The 15,721-nt window shown below is 39.9% G+C and overlaps 1 protein-coding gene across 1 annotated transcript in view; it reads right to left on the bottom strand.

Annotated features, from left to right (window-relative positions):
• The window catches only part of CHN1 (chimerin 1), a 394,531-nt gene that overhangs the window by 251,278 nt on the left and 127,532 nt on the right, over nt 1-15,721 (bottom strand). Inside the window, exons 4-5 of the mRNA XM_086956171.1 lie at nt 11,241-11,272; nt 1,008-1,121 (exon numbers count right to left, since the gene is read on the bottom strand). Coding sequence (XP_086812297.1) covers nt 1,008-1,121; nt 11,241-11,272 — 146 coding nt within the window. The remainder of the gene's footprint in view (nt 1-1,007; nt 1,122-11,240; nt 11,273-15,721) is intronic.

A 15,721-nucleotide genomic window follows, 5' to 3' on the forward strand; every position in this document is an offset into this window, starting at 1 on the left:
GAGCTTGGATATTGTCTAGTACTTTTCAATACAGAGTTTAGCACAAATAAATAAATGTGGGTTTACATTCCTTTAGATGTTTCTTGTTGAGGACGATATTAGCTTTAGAAAGAGGCAAGTTGCTTTCAGATACTTACTGGCACTTTATTTTCATACATAGCAGGTGTTAAAGTTTTACCAAAAACCCAATATTTACTTTAAATGTATTTTGTGCAAGACATTTATGGGCCACTGCTACATGCATCAATTTAACGCCCTAAATCTCCTACATGAAGGTCTCTTACTCAAATCATAGTTAGCCTTTCCATGTTTAGAGTCTGAGTTAACTTAAAACTCTTTAGTTCTTTACTGCACACATGTTCCTTACAGATAAGGATGATAAAAACAGGGTGCAGTGATATGTAGGTTGTTCCAATTATTCTTGTTATAACGACTGGCTTTAAGACTACAGATAATTTATGGTTGAGTGCTTTACAATGTAGAATAGTACATGGTTAGCTAGAGCTATACTAGTAGGATCTTTGGGAGCATGAACTAGTACAATTTCTAAAGTGTAGCCCTCCACTAGTATCCAGGTAATTGGATGCAGATTGGAGTTTATTGTCAGGAAGTATTATAAATGGACAAGCCACCAATTATAATGTGATCATTTATGCTGAATATGGAGCCGGTTTCCTCAAATGATTACCATGAGAAATTACTTATTGAATGGGGCCTGGGGCGTAAAAATGAACTTTGCCTTTCTATGCAAATCTGCCTAAGATTTACTTTGACTCTTAACAGTATACAGAAACACTGTCAAATCGTAAAATCTTTTAAAAAATAGCTAGAGCAATAACTTGAGAACCACTGAACAGGCAGAGTTAAAATTCGGAATGTGTAATGCTAGAAGCAAACAAAATGGTATGTTAGCTAATGCAATTATATTTTATAGAGATTCATACACAATATATTCACTAACTTATTATGCCAAAGGCAAGTGTGCTGCAAAATACAGTAGTACCAACCTTAAGGCCAAAGTGTAGGTTCCTGGTTGACGCTGGCTTTCACGAATGATGTAACTTCCTTCTGCCACACTTAATAATTGGTCTGTTTCCTCTCTTGAAATCATTCCATAAAATCTAGGCAAAAAGTGTTAACAGAGTGTTAAACTGGTAATCCTTGGGAAGCAGTGCACCTTTAATTTATTAAAAAATTGTTTTAGGAATATATGTGTGAACATAGACCCATAGAATGCCATCCTAAGAATTTAAAATTACCAAAATAAAAACTTCTATATATGTATAACTCGCCTTTTTGACTATGCTTTGGTATTATTCAACACATTAAGACAAAGATATTTAAGAGAAGGGAGGAAAATTAAACAGTACCAGATTTGTATGCAGTATGATAACACCAGAGCCAGAACAGTCAAACCCATTCGAACTTCCTCAATTTTGTTATTTATTTAAATTATTTAAATGGTGGCATATGCAGTTCATGAAAAAGAGGTCTCATTAAGCAACAAACATTAGATGAGAGGTTTCAAAGGTAGGACCATGGAGGAAAAAAGGAACAGAGGAGGCAGATTAAGTAAGAGGTGAACAGAAAAGTAAAGCCACAACACATGCATTATAGGTTGAGTCAGTGAAATCTTAACATATATAGTGATCAAGTGGCAAAACACAAAGTACCATGGGAAAGAAACAGAAGAAGGGAGAATAATTTCTCTTGTAGAGTAAGGGAGGAGGTTATTTAGCTGCCACTTTAGTTCTGGACAGGACTTCCTCGATATTTGAAATAAAGATGTCAAAACAGGAGGTTTCTTACACTTCAGAGAAACTGTTCCTTTGGATGAGTGCACTATGGCAGCTCAGGCACAGGTTTCCAAATGTAATTTTTTTGATACTTCATATAATGGCTTAAGATAGTTCCGTGAATACATCGTTCTCTAAGGGCGATACTCGGAGATCCTGCCTAGTATATAGGCTTGACTTGCCTTCCAAAAAGGCTGAAAAGTATCAAGTGCACATCTGCCAGAAGTACCTACTTGAAAATTGGAGGAGAAGGTAGGTAACAGTTATTTTCAAGAGCCAGAATGTCATGGAGTAAACATTTTCTTAGTTATTTTCCAATGCTAAGGAGTCTCAATTTTGCGCATTTCTTCCAGGGCCTTCTTCCTTAATTTCTCAGTCATTTATGGAAAAAGCTTAGTGAAACTCTACTTGTTCTAAGTATTAAAAGCTGCCATTACCAATACAACAGGACCTCAAAGGTCAGTAATGAGAAAATGAATTTTGAGAAAGTGTCCTATTTAGTCATTAGCCCGTGTGAAAAATACAGAGGAATTAAAATCTAACATTGCTCTCAACAGAAAGCCAATGGAATCTTCTAAGGGCTGGCAAAATGCGCCTTTTAGCAAAGAGTTTTAGTATTAAGCAGGGAGAAAATTTGTACATCTGTAACAATTTTGACATGCAATATTCTATAGTAGCACAAGTAGGTCATTATAATAGCCCAAATTAGAAATGATGATGGAGGTGCAACAAACGCTTGCATGGTCTATCTATATAGTCTTTACAACAGGGATAAAACAAATGCAGCGGTGAACTGACAACCGCATCTTTAAAACTTCATTTGTTACCACTATTCCTTTTCCATCAATAACAAGCAAAAGCTCAGCATAGTTAACATTTAGCTATGAGACATGGTCATGCACCTGTTGCAGGGAAACCGAGATAAAGAAAAAACCAAGACTCCTCTTGGCAAGGAAAACGCGGGTTTAATGATGCGGCAGGGAGAATAGCTATCTCCACATGGGTAAACAGCTGGTCTCAAATGCCTGCTCATAGGCAGGCCCTTCAGTAGTCACACAAATAATGTCTCTCACGAAAGATCAAATAATAGGCTACTCAACAATTACATATTTGTTACAAAACAACACATCACCTGTGTCTTTAATCTCCTGACATTTTCCTCAACACATTCTTTATTGTAATTGTAACAAAGCTTAACAAACAATGTATTTGCTTCTATCAAATGCATGTGTGTGTGTGTGTGTGTGTGTGTTTTATTGCTCTGCTCCTAAAAGATTCTGTGTACCCCTCTATTTCCTGCTCCTATTCTTGAATCGTGGTTTCAATTTGCTGAGAACATGGAGTATGTGCTTATTGTGCGAGGATCATAAATTCCTTTAGGCTTGCAGACGCAGGTTTTCCTTCAACTAAGACTTTGCAGACCATGCACTCTATTTCCTAGGGCACTTTTAACCTGTCTGGCATTACTTTGGGCCTACACTGATCATTTAGTTTCTTCTCTAACACACCAATTGATCAAACATTTTCAACTGAGAGTGAAGATACGACTGAGAGGTAAGACTGGAATCATGCGTATTAAACAGGATTTAACGGCTGTCACTGAATAAGAGGGCTCGAGTTAAGAGACCAAGGATCTGACGACAATCTGCACCTTAAATGTGACGCCTAAAAATGGATGTCCTCTCTTGCTTCTTCTTAGGACTTTTTGGAGGCCATGGCCACAAATGTTATATACCATAAAAAAAATCTAGCAAAGTTATATGAGAGACCACCGAAATCAGCTGATAGCTGTATCTCAACTAAAACATTTAATGATACTTTCTGTGCCTCAGCCAATTCTAAAAATGAAGTAGAGATCTACCCTCTGATAATTACTACCGTAACAGATGCCACAGATTTTCACACAAGTTTATTAGAGATAGAGGAGGAAATGGTAAGGTAACTCAGAGTATGCCTTGCCTTGAAGATATGTGGACATTGGATTTATCTTGAAATAAAATGGCAACAAGTGAGACACTGGATAGTGTCTGAATGACTGGCATATCATGTAGGCTATATGTTTGAGGTAGCCTTCTGGGAAGCAAAGTTTGTGGTGACAGTACATGTGATAAAGCTACCTTCTTCAATGAACAATCAACGGAATTGATGGAGGTAGATTATGTAGAAAGGTTGTTTGATTCAACATGAAGGGTTGAGAAATGGTTGGCAGTGTAGTGTCATAATGCATCTACTGAGCAAGTCTTAATAGAAAACTGCCAGACTGATGTTATTACTAGTACTTTGTAATAAAAAAAAGCTTTAGAATCCAGTGGGATACATAGTTCTAAAAACATTGTAAACATATTCTGAAGTATTAGATAGGGAAGTAAAGAACAAGTCCACTGGAATCAATATGTTATACAATTACATTTGACATCTGTGAATTCTGAAGGCCTTTAGGTGGAAGTGAGAACACTAGACACACTCAGATCAACATATTTGTTTTCCATCAAAAAGTTCAGGGATTAACCGACTACTGAAGGTCTAGAGACATTTAAAAGATTTAGTCTGCTCAGTGGATGATGAACCTGATCTTGGAGTTCAAAGTATCTAAAATTGCAAGGGATCATTAGTTGATACCCATCTGGAAACTTAGCCGAGAAATCTGCCCACTTGACAGGCTGAATAAATGACCTGATTCCGGCAGGACAGAGAGGTGGCAGCTGAAATTATGGGGCCTTACTGATGTGCTTTTATTCCGAATGAAGTGAAGGCTGTCTGGTCTGGCCACATTAAAGACAAGCACTACCAAGTGGGTTGTAAGCATGTCCTTTCTTATGTGTGGATGTTAGAAATGGGGCTATCGTTGGCAGAGGTATACAATAGAGCAGAGGTTGGTTACAGGACTCGCGCAAGAGTTGTTAGATGGAGGGATTGCCGTCGTCAAAGATTCGATGCGAGGAGCAGAGGATGCGATTCGTCGTCGACCATTTTGCTGTAGGCAATGCGTGGGTTTACATTAGCGCAGTTAGAGAGACTTTGATGACGAACCCATTTGCGATGTATTGTTGTCCAGCCGCACAGTCAGTCTTTGTCGAGCAGCGCAGTCCATAGAAGCAATGTGGCACAGCAACTGGGTCGGCTCAAAGGAGATGCATTGGATGTATGACGTTACAACGCATGCTTTTACCAGGCATGCCGTTACAAAGCAGTTTTTACAACGCATACCATTACAACGCATAGCGCTTTGGGGTGCTGGATAGTGAATAGTTTAATTTACTATACCAACTCCAGTCCCCGTGGATAGTAGGGAAGGTGTTGGATAGTAAATTAAATCTATTCCCTACCCTAGAGCGCCCCCCAGCGCAATGCGTTGTAATGGTTTGCGTTGTAATGGTTGCATTGTAATGGTAGTGCGTTGTAAAAGTTTCGTTGTAAAGGCTGTTTACCAGATGCATTGGCTCAGATCGGCGAAAAGTTGTCGAAGCGTGGATTCTGCTCAGTCAGCACAGAAAAGCTCACTTTTAAGGGCTCAGGAATGGATTGCACCACTTGGCAGGGCAGGACACACAAATGGCAGAGTCCAGGTGCTGTTAGAGAAAGTCTCAGATATCCCAGAAACTTCAGAACAGGGGACAAGCAAGTAGGCCCTTGGAGTCCTGGAGTCACTGTTTTCAAGTGAGATGGGCCCAGTTTTTTCCTAAGCGGGGCAGAGGGTAGCAAGCAGCAGGCAGAATCTCAGAGCAGAAAAGCAGTTCTTTCCGAACAGCAGTCCAGCATAGTGCTAGCCCTTGTAGCAGCATAGCAGTCCTTCCTGACAGCGTTTTTCACAGATCCAGTAGTGTACTGGTTGGGTGGATCAGAGACCCAGGACTTATTACCCAGTTGTGCCTTTGAAGTGGGGGTTCCTTCAAAGAAGGGTGTTTTGAAGTACACAGAGGTCCTTTCTTCACAACCTTAGCTCCAGACTATCAGTAGAGGGTACACATGACACTACATATTGAGCTCCTACCTCCCTTCCTGCCCAGGAAGAAGCACCAGAATGCAGATGAGTTCTCAGACACACCTAACCTTCTTGTGTTCCTGGCTGTCTGGAGGGAATGCACAAAGTGAAGCTGTCCCCCACCCCAGACGTGTATTGGAGTCAGGCTGCAGGCACACCGAGTAGTAAGAGCACAGAAATGCCCACTTTCTAAAAGTGGCATTTCTAAAATAGTAATGATAAATACATTTTTCATTTCCATCATTACCATTCCAAAGATATAAACAGGACACAACTACTCCTTTCTAATCAGGAATTACAGCTTAAAAGTGTATTCTAAATGTTAACCTATGAGAGGAGCCAGCCTCACAGTAGTGAAAAACGAACTTTGGTGTTTGTCACTACAAAGACATACAAAACTTAAAAGTCCATGTCCTACCTTTCACTTGCACAGCACCCTCCCCTATGGGCTACCTCGGACATACCACAGAGGTGAATTATGTGTAATAAAAATGGAGCTTAAGGCTTGGCAAAGGTTTTAAATGCCAAGACGAAGTGGCAGTAAACTACAGATACAGGCACTGTAGTGGCAGGCCTGAGACCAGTTTGAAAAGGCTACTTATGTGGGTGGCATAATCAGTGCTGCAGGCCCACTACTTATGAGCTACATACAGTTCTGTCGGGTGACCAAAATCTCCTCAAGGGGAATTGTAAATAATGTTTTTCATTAGATATTAAATACTTGAGGGGTCTATATATGATCCCTCCAACAAGTGTGCAACTTCTCCTAACTCAAATCTTTCAAGAAAAATTATATCTAAAAACCACTGACACAACTCAACCATTAATTTATGTTTTAAATATATTATTTTTCATATATCAAAACATGTATATCCATCTCTCTGCATATTTCTCTTTTCAACTGTTGTCCAGAAAACAAAGAACAATACATCACTTTAACAAATACATAGCAAAAATCAAAAATCTCCCAGTGATCACATACACAAACATGAGACGACCTTAGAACCCCTTATAATCCATATGTCCCAAAAATGTTTTCGTTCAGTGTGTCCGCCTATCTCCTTTACATATTCCAAGGATAGTTGACATAGGAAATAACGTAATGTCATCAACGTTTCGACCCTGTGTTCAAGTGCTATTGACTATACATCAAGGCGGGTCTTACTAAGGACTAAAACAGAGCAAAGGGGAGCCTTAAATGTATTCAAAGAAAGACACATATGGCGTGCCCAAAATGGTATCCATTAGTTATATACCATAACATCTCAGACCCAAACTGGGGTTCACTCGATGTGGCTACATTTGCTTCCGATTTACAATCTGTACAGCAGCACCACTGGTCTTGTCTGCAGTCCTCCTGTGTGTCCACTTGTAACACTTATTTTAGAGGCCCTGGGTATATGGTATACCACTTTACAAGGAACTTAGATGCACATTAAATATTACCAAACAGGTGTAACCAATTACACCATGTTGGATGAAAGCGCATGAGTACTTTAGCACTAGTTAGCAGTGGTAAAGTGCTCAGAGTCTAAAGCCAACAAAGATAATCCAGCACAAAGAGAAGGAGGAAGACAAAATGTTTGGGTAACAGTTCAGAGAGGATCATTTTCCAACAGTGGGCATATTAACAATATGATGTTTTCATGGCTCGTCAAGACATCACCTTAGTTGACCTTAGTATTAAAATCACCTGCAACCACTAGATACTTCATTTTTGTAAATCAGCACATTACGTCGGCTTGATCACGGTTAACAATGAAATCTTCCTTGAAATGTATTAACAAAAGCAACCACCAGAGAAGCGGAAAGAGATACAGCAAAACAACACAATCATTGCCTCAAAGGTGGATATAGTGTGCACACAAAAAACTGTCTACGATAGTTTGCTTCAGCTTCAATGGCACCTCTAAAACATTTGGAAATAGTATCATTCCAAATGATGATGCAGCCAAGGACAGGATCATGGTCTTCTACCAGTCGAGATTCAATGACCAAAGGAAATCTATTTTTTAATCTAGAAAGGAGATTTTATCAAATGAATATCTTGTCATAAAATAAATATTGACAAATAGACAGTTCATACATTTGGAGGGGAGACTCATTATGAAAAAATTGTGTTTTTCAATTTTTAGCAGGAAGACTTTTGAGGGTGCTATGCTAACAAAGCAGATCATACTGCAAGCAATTTTAGTCTCTCATACCAGATAGATTGAAAATTAGATAGAGTACATCTTGCCCACTGCTTCGTTTCTACTCACAGAAAGGCACAGATGAGCATGCATTGATAATGCTTTTGAGGCTGCTGTAGTTCCAGCTGAGCAGCAGGGTTGCTAAAATACTATGGGCTCGTGATAGTACTATAATGTGACTAGAACATAAAACAAAAGTTAAGTGACAAGAAGAAAACTGCTTGTAGTCAAGTCAGGTAAGAATGGAAATGGGGTCTTGAAACATAGTAAAATCGCTTCTAGTTGCTCGAAGGATTTATTTCAGGCAAACTGATATTGCATGAGTTGTACATTTTAGTAATCCCAAAAAAATGGTGCTTAAAGGGTCAATCCTAGACAGCCCTGTGCACAAAGGGCCTCCTCTTTGATTGCTCACTTACCAGGTAGTTTCTCGCTCAGTACACCCTACACTATTCATCATCGCCCTCAGACCCCTATTTCCATCCCCACTGGCATTGCTCTTTGCACCTCCTTAAGATAGTCTTCTTCCAAGGCTTGCCTTCCAGCTCACTCGCACTGTTTTGTACTCCCCGCACCAACCTTCCGCTGTTGTTTCCTAATTTTCACCCTGCACCCCCTGTTGCAAACCATCATCCACCATGCCCTTTCCAGTTCTGGTTTTCATGGGATGTACACCTTCAGCTGTCCCAATTGTTCCCCTGCGATGATGCTCTTCTCACCCTAATGCACCGGATGTGCAAACCCAACCTTAACCCCTCAACAAACTGATCTGCTACATCTCTGTCACTCTCCTGACCATTTTTCTTTCATTTCCCTTTAGCTGTCTGAAGATTTAAATACATATAGCTATTCAGTTATTTGTTGCAGTTTTTGGAAATTTGAATGGGAAATTATTCAAGGAAACGTGGGCTGTCACTCAGTTTAGTGCCAAGGTCTCCAGGGGACTTTAACATCAGACAAAGTGGGACCTAATGGCACTACCAACATCAGGCAAATCGCTCCAAGCTCAGGAGAAACAAGGTTTTGGAGATAAAGGGAGCCACTTAGGCTTCGAACCTAGGATTCAGAAAAATGCTTAGGAACCAAGGAAAAAAAGCACACAATAGACATCAAAGGTCTAATTCTCTGGATCAAGCTAGTGATCACACCAACCAGTACGACACATCTGCTTAACCCGGAAGGGTCAGGGGAACTTCAAGTATCACTTGTCATTAATAAAGAGGCAATTATATGGGTAATTTGAATCTCACAACAATTTTATTTGAATCACAGCAAAAAATATAAAATTATTAATTGAAATGTTTCAATTCACAGAATAATTAATTTAAGATAAAGACAATCGAACAGTCATCAAGCTTCATAATGTATAAAAAGTCTTCTACTTTAATCAAATTTTATTCTCAAAAGAATCAGACTGAAATTTGAAAAAAAGAAGATTTTTACTGTGCTTCAAATAAGATGGTTAAAAGATTTAAATGATCCCTATCAGTGCCTCTCTATTAATGACCAGTGATTATATTTTGGGCTGATGAACAGCCAATACTTAGAGGTGGGCAACTGTTTGGAAGATGTAGCGGAGACTCAGCAGTAGTGCAGTACTTTTGTTCTTAGCTGTTCAGCAGGATACGTAGAACTTCAAGTAGCAGTCAGGAACAATTCTTATGGCCTCCTGGCCAAACAGGGTGCCTGATGAGTTCATGCTCAAAAAATGGTGCCAGACTAGGGGGTGAGGTCCACAAAGAAACAAAGAGGTGGCTAAAGATAGGAACTGTGCCTAAAAGGTAGGATATCCACTCAAGGAAGCTTACTTGGACTGAATGGCAGGTCTTAAGAGGCCTTGAATGAGATTAGAAAAGGGTAAGGAGGCACTTCTTTAGGTGAGCAAGTCAGATTCTATAGACAGCAGGCAGAAGGCTTCCACGCATACATGAAGGCAGCAGAGCACTGGGCCAGCTGAATAATGCAGGATTACTAGGGCCTTTACTAACCTTAAGGGGACAGACAGCTCAGAACTTAGACACCCGGAAAAAAGCAAAACAGGGCCCATTCAGGTCTCACCATGACAATTTTTTCAAACGGCTGTAGTCAAACTTCAGTTCAGCTATGGCAGAGTTTCCTGTTCATGTAACTAAGGCATTACTGGGCACAGCTTGACTGTCCAGAGTAAGCCAAGCAGGGTCCAATGGCTCGGTGACTCCACAAAAGGGGAACAATGAGGTAAGACTGCCCTGACGGGAAACTGTTTCCCAGTGAGAACAGAGAGGAAGAAAATATGGAGATGCTGTAGATCTTTTGGTATCTATTCTCCTTGTTCAATTAACTTTACATACAAAGGGACAGTCACAAGTATCTATGAATAACCCCCACAAAGAAAGAATCCTTATCCTGCATCTCATCAATTTTGCTGGAGTTCCCTTGTCATTCCCATCCTGAAGCTGCATTTAGTTTTCTACGGCCCTTGCCAACAGTAAATGAGAGGACATGTAGAAGGTCACCATATTTTGCTAACAAAGAAAAATTGCCAGTACGGTGAAATTTACTGGTGCATGTGAAGTTCTCTACAAACTGCTAACAAAGTTTGCACTGTATGGTGAAATTTCCTTGTGAACAAATCTACCATGGTAGATTTCTGTAACACACTGAAATCGACCACGGTAGAAGATTTGTTCACAAGAGATTTCAGCCATACTGGCAAACTCTGTCAGCAAATTACATTTGCAAGGGTAAAATCCCAGTATTTCTGATTCTATGAATCACAAATGGGATTTCGCCCTCGTAAATGACGTTTCTGGCACACAAAAGCCACACGTGGGTGTACAAAATGTTTGCGATTTAGAACCATGTTGCTCAACAGTAATACAGATAAATTGAGCAACACATTTGATTTAAACTAATACCTTTTTTTATTAAAAGGTAAAGAAAATAATATTGTGACGGATGCTTTAAGGAAAATACAAGCTCTAAATCACTGTATTATTTAAATTCTAATCTTCTTACATATTATCCTCATAGCATTACATTGCTGGCTTGGTTAGCCGAGATGTACTGCCAACTTACATGAACAGACAGCTGGTATGAGGATATAATCCAAAAAAGACAATGTCTCCTAGAGCATCATCTACATTTTAAATGTCTCTATTGGTAGCAATGTATGCTCTTTAAAATGCATGAGAACATTTAAATTGTTAGGCTCCTTCTTACTGGGTGAAGATAGTAAATACGATCAGTTTTTTTTCTTCTTAAAAAGTTATAACGAAACTTCGTACTTACTCTCTTCCGTAATATTTTGGTCTGTTTTCGACCTAATAAAAAGAAATAAAATAATTAACATGAGGCATTAATACAGGTTTCCAATTTTAAAAAAACTAATGAAAAACAACGGAATGGAACAAAGGTGAAGAGAACCACTAGAGAACATGAGTGGTAAATAAACATGAAATAGATTTTCATTGGCAATGCCTTTTCTAACCATACAACTCAACAGTACCATGGTAGTAAATGGAAGTTGACAATATACATGTCCATATATACAAAGTATATATTTAGTGCTCTTAACTCCACATCTGTGTACCATGCAATGTAGTGTTTTGGTCAATATAGTGAAAGCAATTTCTTTGTCCCCTGGTAGAAGTATTTGAAGATTTAACAAATTTTAAGTCGAACTTCCTCAAGAAAAAAAGTTACACACTGAAATGAAATGATTATGGACCACAAAACATTATAGGGATGTACCAATAAAAAGCGTCGTGTTGGGGTTGCGGACAACATGCTACCATACAGACCACAGTTCTCGGAATCAAGAGTAGACTTGGCACCCAGCACCCTACTTGACAAAAACACACACACAGGCGCACGCATGCACGCACACACACACACACCAAACAGAGAAATAATCTGTGAAGAGAATCATTCACAAAGTTCAGCATTTTTCAAACTATTTTATTCCATTCAACAAAGACAGCACTTTGTTAGACTAAAACAATCTATCTTCCAGTTTTGCAGGACAGACCTGCATTCCATTGGGTGAGTATACCACCCTGGAAAATACGGGAAGGGTTTTCTTTTGACCTATATAATTATAATTCTTTCCTTCCTATTGTAGTTATATCTCGGTTATGTTGTTCATCTATTAGGTTTATCGAAGGGCATTACTATAAATGTTTTCACTTTATATTAGGCACATCACCCATCGATTAGAAACTAAGAAAAGGTAATATTCCATAATTGACACACTATAAGTCCGGTGCTGTTTCCTAAATATAAAGGAATGAGGTAGCCTTGAGACTGAAAATGGGTAGCAACTCTGATTTTAGGCAACTGCTGTTCCATACAAAGAACATGTCCTCCTAGTATTCCATTTCTTCAAGCCAACTACTAGTGTTAGAACGGCAGAATGTCCTAATGTTAATGTTATGTTAAATGATTTCTACCGCGCACTTACACCGAGACGGTTTCTTGGCGCTCATGACAGACATAACAAACCAGGGCCAGGAGATCACACTGTTCCAGCTTTGAAAAGAAAAGTTTTTAAGGTTCTCCTAAATAACTCATAGGTAGGGCAGTGACGAAAAGAAGAGGGAAGGGAATTCCAAAAGATGGGGCCGAGAGAAGAAAAGCGCAAGCCGCCATGCTTCTTCCGACGGGAAGATGGAATGCAGAGAAGATTATCAGCAGATGATCTTAGATTACGGGTGGGAAGATAGCTCTTCAGTTTAGAAGACACAAATTCAGGGGCGCGATCGTGAAGAGATTTGAAGACGGTGCATCCGAGTTTGAAGGAGCACCGTTGGGCCACTGGGAGCCAGTGAAGGCTCCTCAGAAGGGGAGAAACATGCTGGTGTTTAGGTTGGTGATACACCAAGCGGGCCGCCTGATTCTGGATTAACTGAAGGTTAAGTAGCTGAACAACAATTTAAAGATTATGCAGATCCTCGTTTAAAAGCTCCATATTAATTCTGGATTGCAAACCCCCAGAAACTCCCACCCCATTTATCTCAATATAAATTAAACTGCCCGGTCCTATTTTCCAGAAGAGAGTGGCCCAGGGCTCAACTTGAAAATAAGATTAATTAAAAATCACGAATTAAAATGCATGAAGCTGCAAAAGACCAAGAAATTGATTAAAAACAAAGACATTTCACGTTGGCAAATAGGCATTGCATTGAAATGCTATGCGCCGAGGTAACTCTGAAGCAAACTGCTAACAGCACTCAAGTTTAAGCAGCTGTTTTATTGCTTCCAGACCAAGCTAAAAAGTCTGCCTTTTAAGGCAAAACACCTCTAAACAGTAGCCTTTAAAACATCAGTTCGATTGAAATGCAGAAAAAAATATTTTGCTTATCATTTATAAAGCATTTGTCATTGAGAAAAGCAAGAGACATTCAAGAATAAAAAACAACATTTTGAAAAGCCTCCCTCACCCCCACTCTCCCCCCGCCATTTTCCTAGAATCCTTCGCATCTATAAAAGAGGTCCAATCCTCACGGATTCCTGTCTTTTTCCCCAGACCGAACTAAAACTTTAATTTCTTCCTTGACGAGGAAAACTCAGCAAAGGGATCTCAAAACAAAGTCTACTGGAGATAGATTTTAGGTCGTTTGAAAAATATCTAAAAGGGAAATGTCACCTTCTTTGGCCCTTCGAAACACTAGAAAATCAAAGTACCCATTCATTGAAACTTTCCCCAGAAAAGAAAATTAACTCACAAACTAATGTGCAACAATAGACATTCCCCAAAACATAATTCAACTTCCCCTCATTCCTCTGTTCGTTACAGTGCCAAATCCATCAACTCTGCTCAGACTGAACAGGCGCGGGGCGCCCTTAGTTGCATCATGGGACTGAGCCTCCTCCAGGGCCCCTGGGCAAGGAAAAGGGTGGGTTGGTTGAGGTGATGTCATCCTGAGGCACAGTGAAATGAAACCCAGCAGAAACGTATCTTAGCGAGTATGTAAGGCTGTGCACTGCAAGGTTTAGTTCTCTTTATCCCCTCGGATCTCAACCTGTCCACAGGAGCGTCGAGGAGCGAGTTTTCCGGTTTTCGGCAGGCGGATTGTGGTATGGTGGGTTTGGGGGGTCCGTGGCGAGTACAGTACTATCCAAATCAAAAAGAATGGTTCACTTGTACCTGCAACCAGGGTCCAGTAATTTCTATCACATAACATTTTTATTTAGTTCGGTGTATGGGAAGACTATATAAAAAAGGTGATGTGTGCAGCGACGGATTGATTATGAATCCACCGCACTATCTTTGTCCAATATGATGGTCGACATGTTTCTGCCCTTTCTGGTGCCCATAAGGGGTCGTAGGGCTTTCTTCAGCACCGAAAAAATTTGTGAGAAAGTTGATGTTTGTCCAATTCTGATTAAGATCAGAGTGAATACTCTGAATGCAAGGTCTGTCGTACCTTCTGAAGTCCAGAGTCGGGCTTCAACTGGACCGCTGGCAGCTTAGATCCTGCTCGTATGCAGGTTGCACGACTTGTGCTGTCGCTGCTATCAGAGTACCGGGACTATGGGCACCAGAAAGGGCAGAAACATGTTGACCATCGTATATAATTATAGCCACATTGCTAGCCTCACATCTGGAAACTGTAATGCTTGATACAATCAGGGATGAACGGACATGGCCTGTTATAAAGCAAAGCAACGTTCTAGGGAGGAAACTAAAACACCACTACCAGTCAGATAACCAATCAGATAAGCACTGCCAACCACACAGATTACACATGTACCAGGCCCTTGGTACCAAACACCACAATTTACTCGATGTTTCCCTGTTAATTATCCCACAATACTTCTGGGCGCCTACTCCCCAGCTCCCTGTGGAGGATGCCGGCGTAGACCCCTTGGCCCCACCACCATCAAGGTAATTAAGCAACGCCCACTACAGCTCTACATATTATGCGGATGAGCATTTGAACTGTGTTTCCTCTCCAAAGTCCACTCCATGCTAGCGGTCCGTGGTAAGGATTGCTGGTGTTCAATACACTTGGCATTAAGTGGGCATTGGGAAGAAAATTATTTTTTCTAAAAGTTAATTCCACTAACATGGAAAGCTTTATAAGGCTTTACTTAATTTCCAAATATTTATCTACAAAGTTTCTCTTCCCCTTTTTTGAAGGTTCCAAATATTATTTGCTGGTGTTCAATACACTTGGCATTTAGTAGGCATTTGGAAGGTCATTTCCCTTTTCTAAAAAGTGCATCCCACTAACATGTAAAGATTTATACGGCTTTATTTAATTGCCAAATATTTATCTACAAAGTTTGTCGGCCCTTTTTATAAGGGTCCAAATGTTTACCTACAAAAGTTTCTCTTCCCCTTTTTAAGGGTCAGCGGTCCTTGGTGTGGAATGGGGTTGTGCAACACTATTAACACAGAGGGGGCCTTCGAAAGGTAATGCATTTTAAAAAACAAGGTAGCTTGGGGATTTTATCCACAATCAATTAGAATTGCTAACCGATCAAGCAACATTAAGTTTGCTTTACGCAATAGCCAACAGTTATACGCACATTTTTTCTTTCTTGTTACGTGGCTGTAGCTATAGTCCTTAAAAATACTGGCCGGGTAGGCTCACATTACACGCTAGTTTAAAAAAAAAAAAAACAGCAATAAACACCAAGAAGGTGTCAGTAATTTAGCATGCATAATTAGCAAAGTGCATCACTTGGTAGCGAGATAGCCCTCACAATTAAATGGCCAACAATAACGTGGTGGGGTGGATCCTCATAGTTTATTACTAGGAGTC

Source organism: Lissotriton vulgaris, chromosome 2_1, assembly GCF_964263255.1.
Source record: "Lissotriton vulgaris chromosome 2_1, aLisVul1.2, whole genome shotgun sequence".
In the NCBI taxonomy this organism is placed as follows: domain Eukaryota; kingdom Metazoa; phylum Chordata; class Amphibia; order Caudata; family Salamandridae; genus Lissotriton; species Lissotriton vulgaris.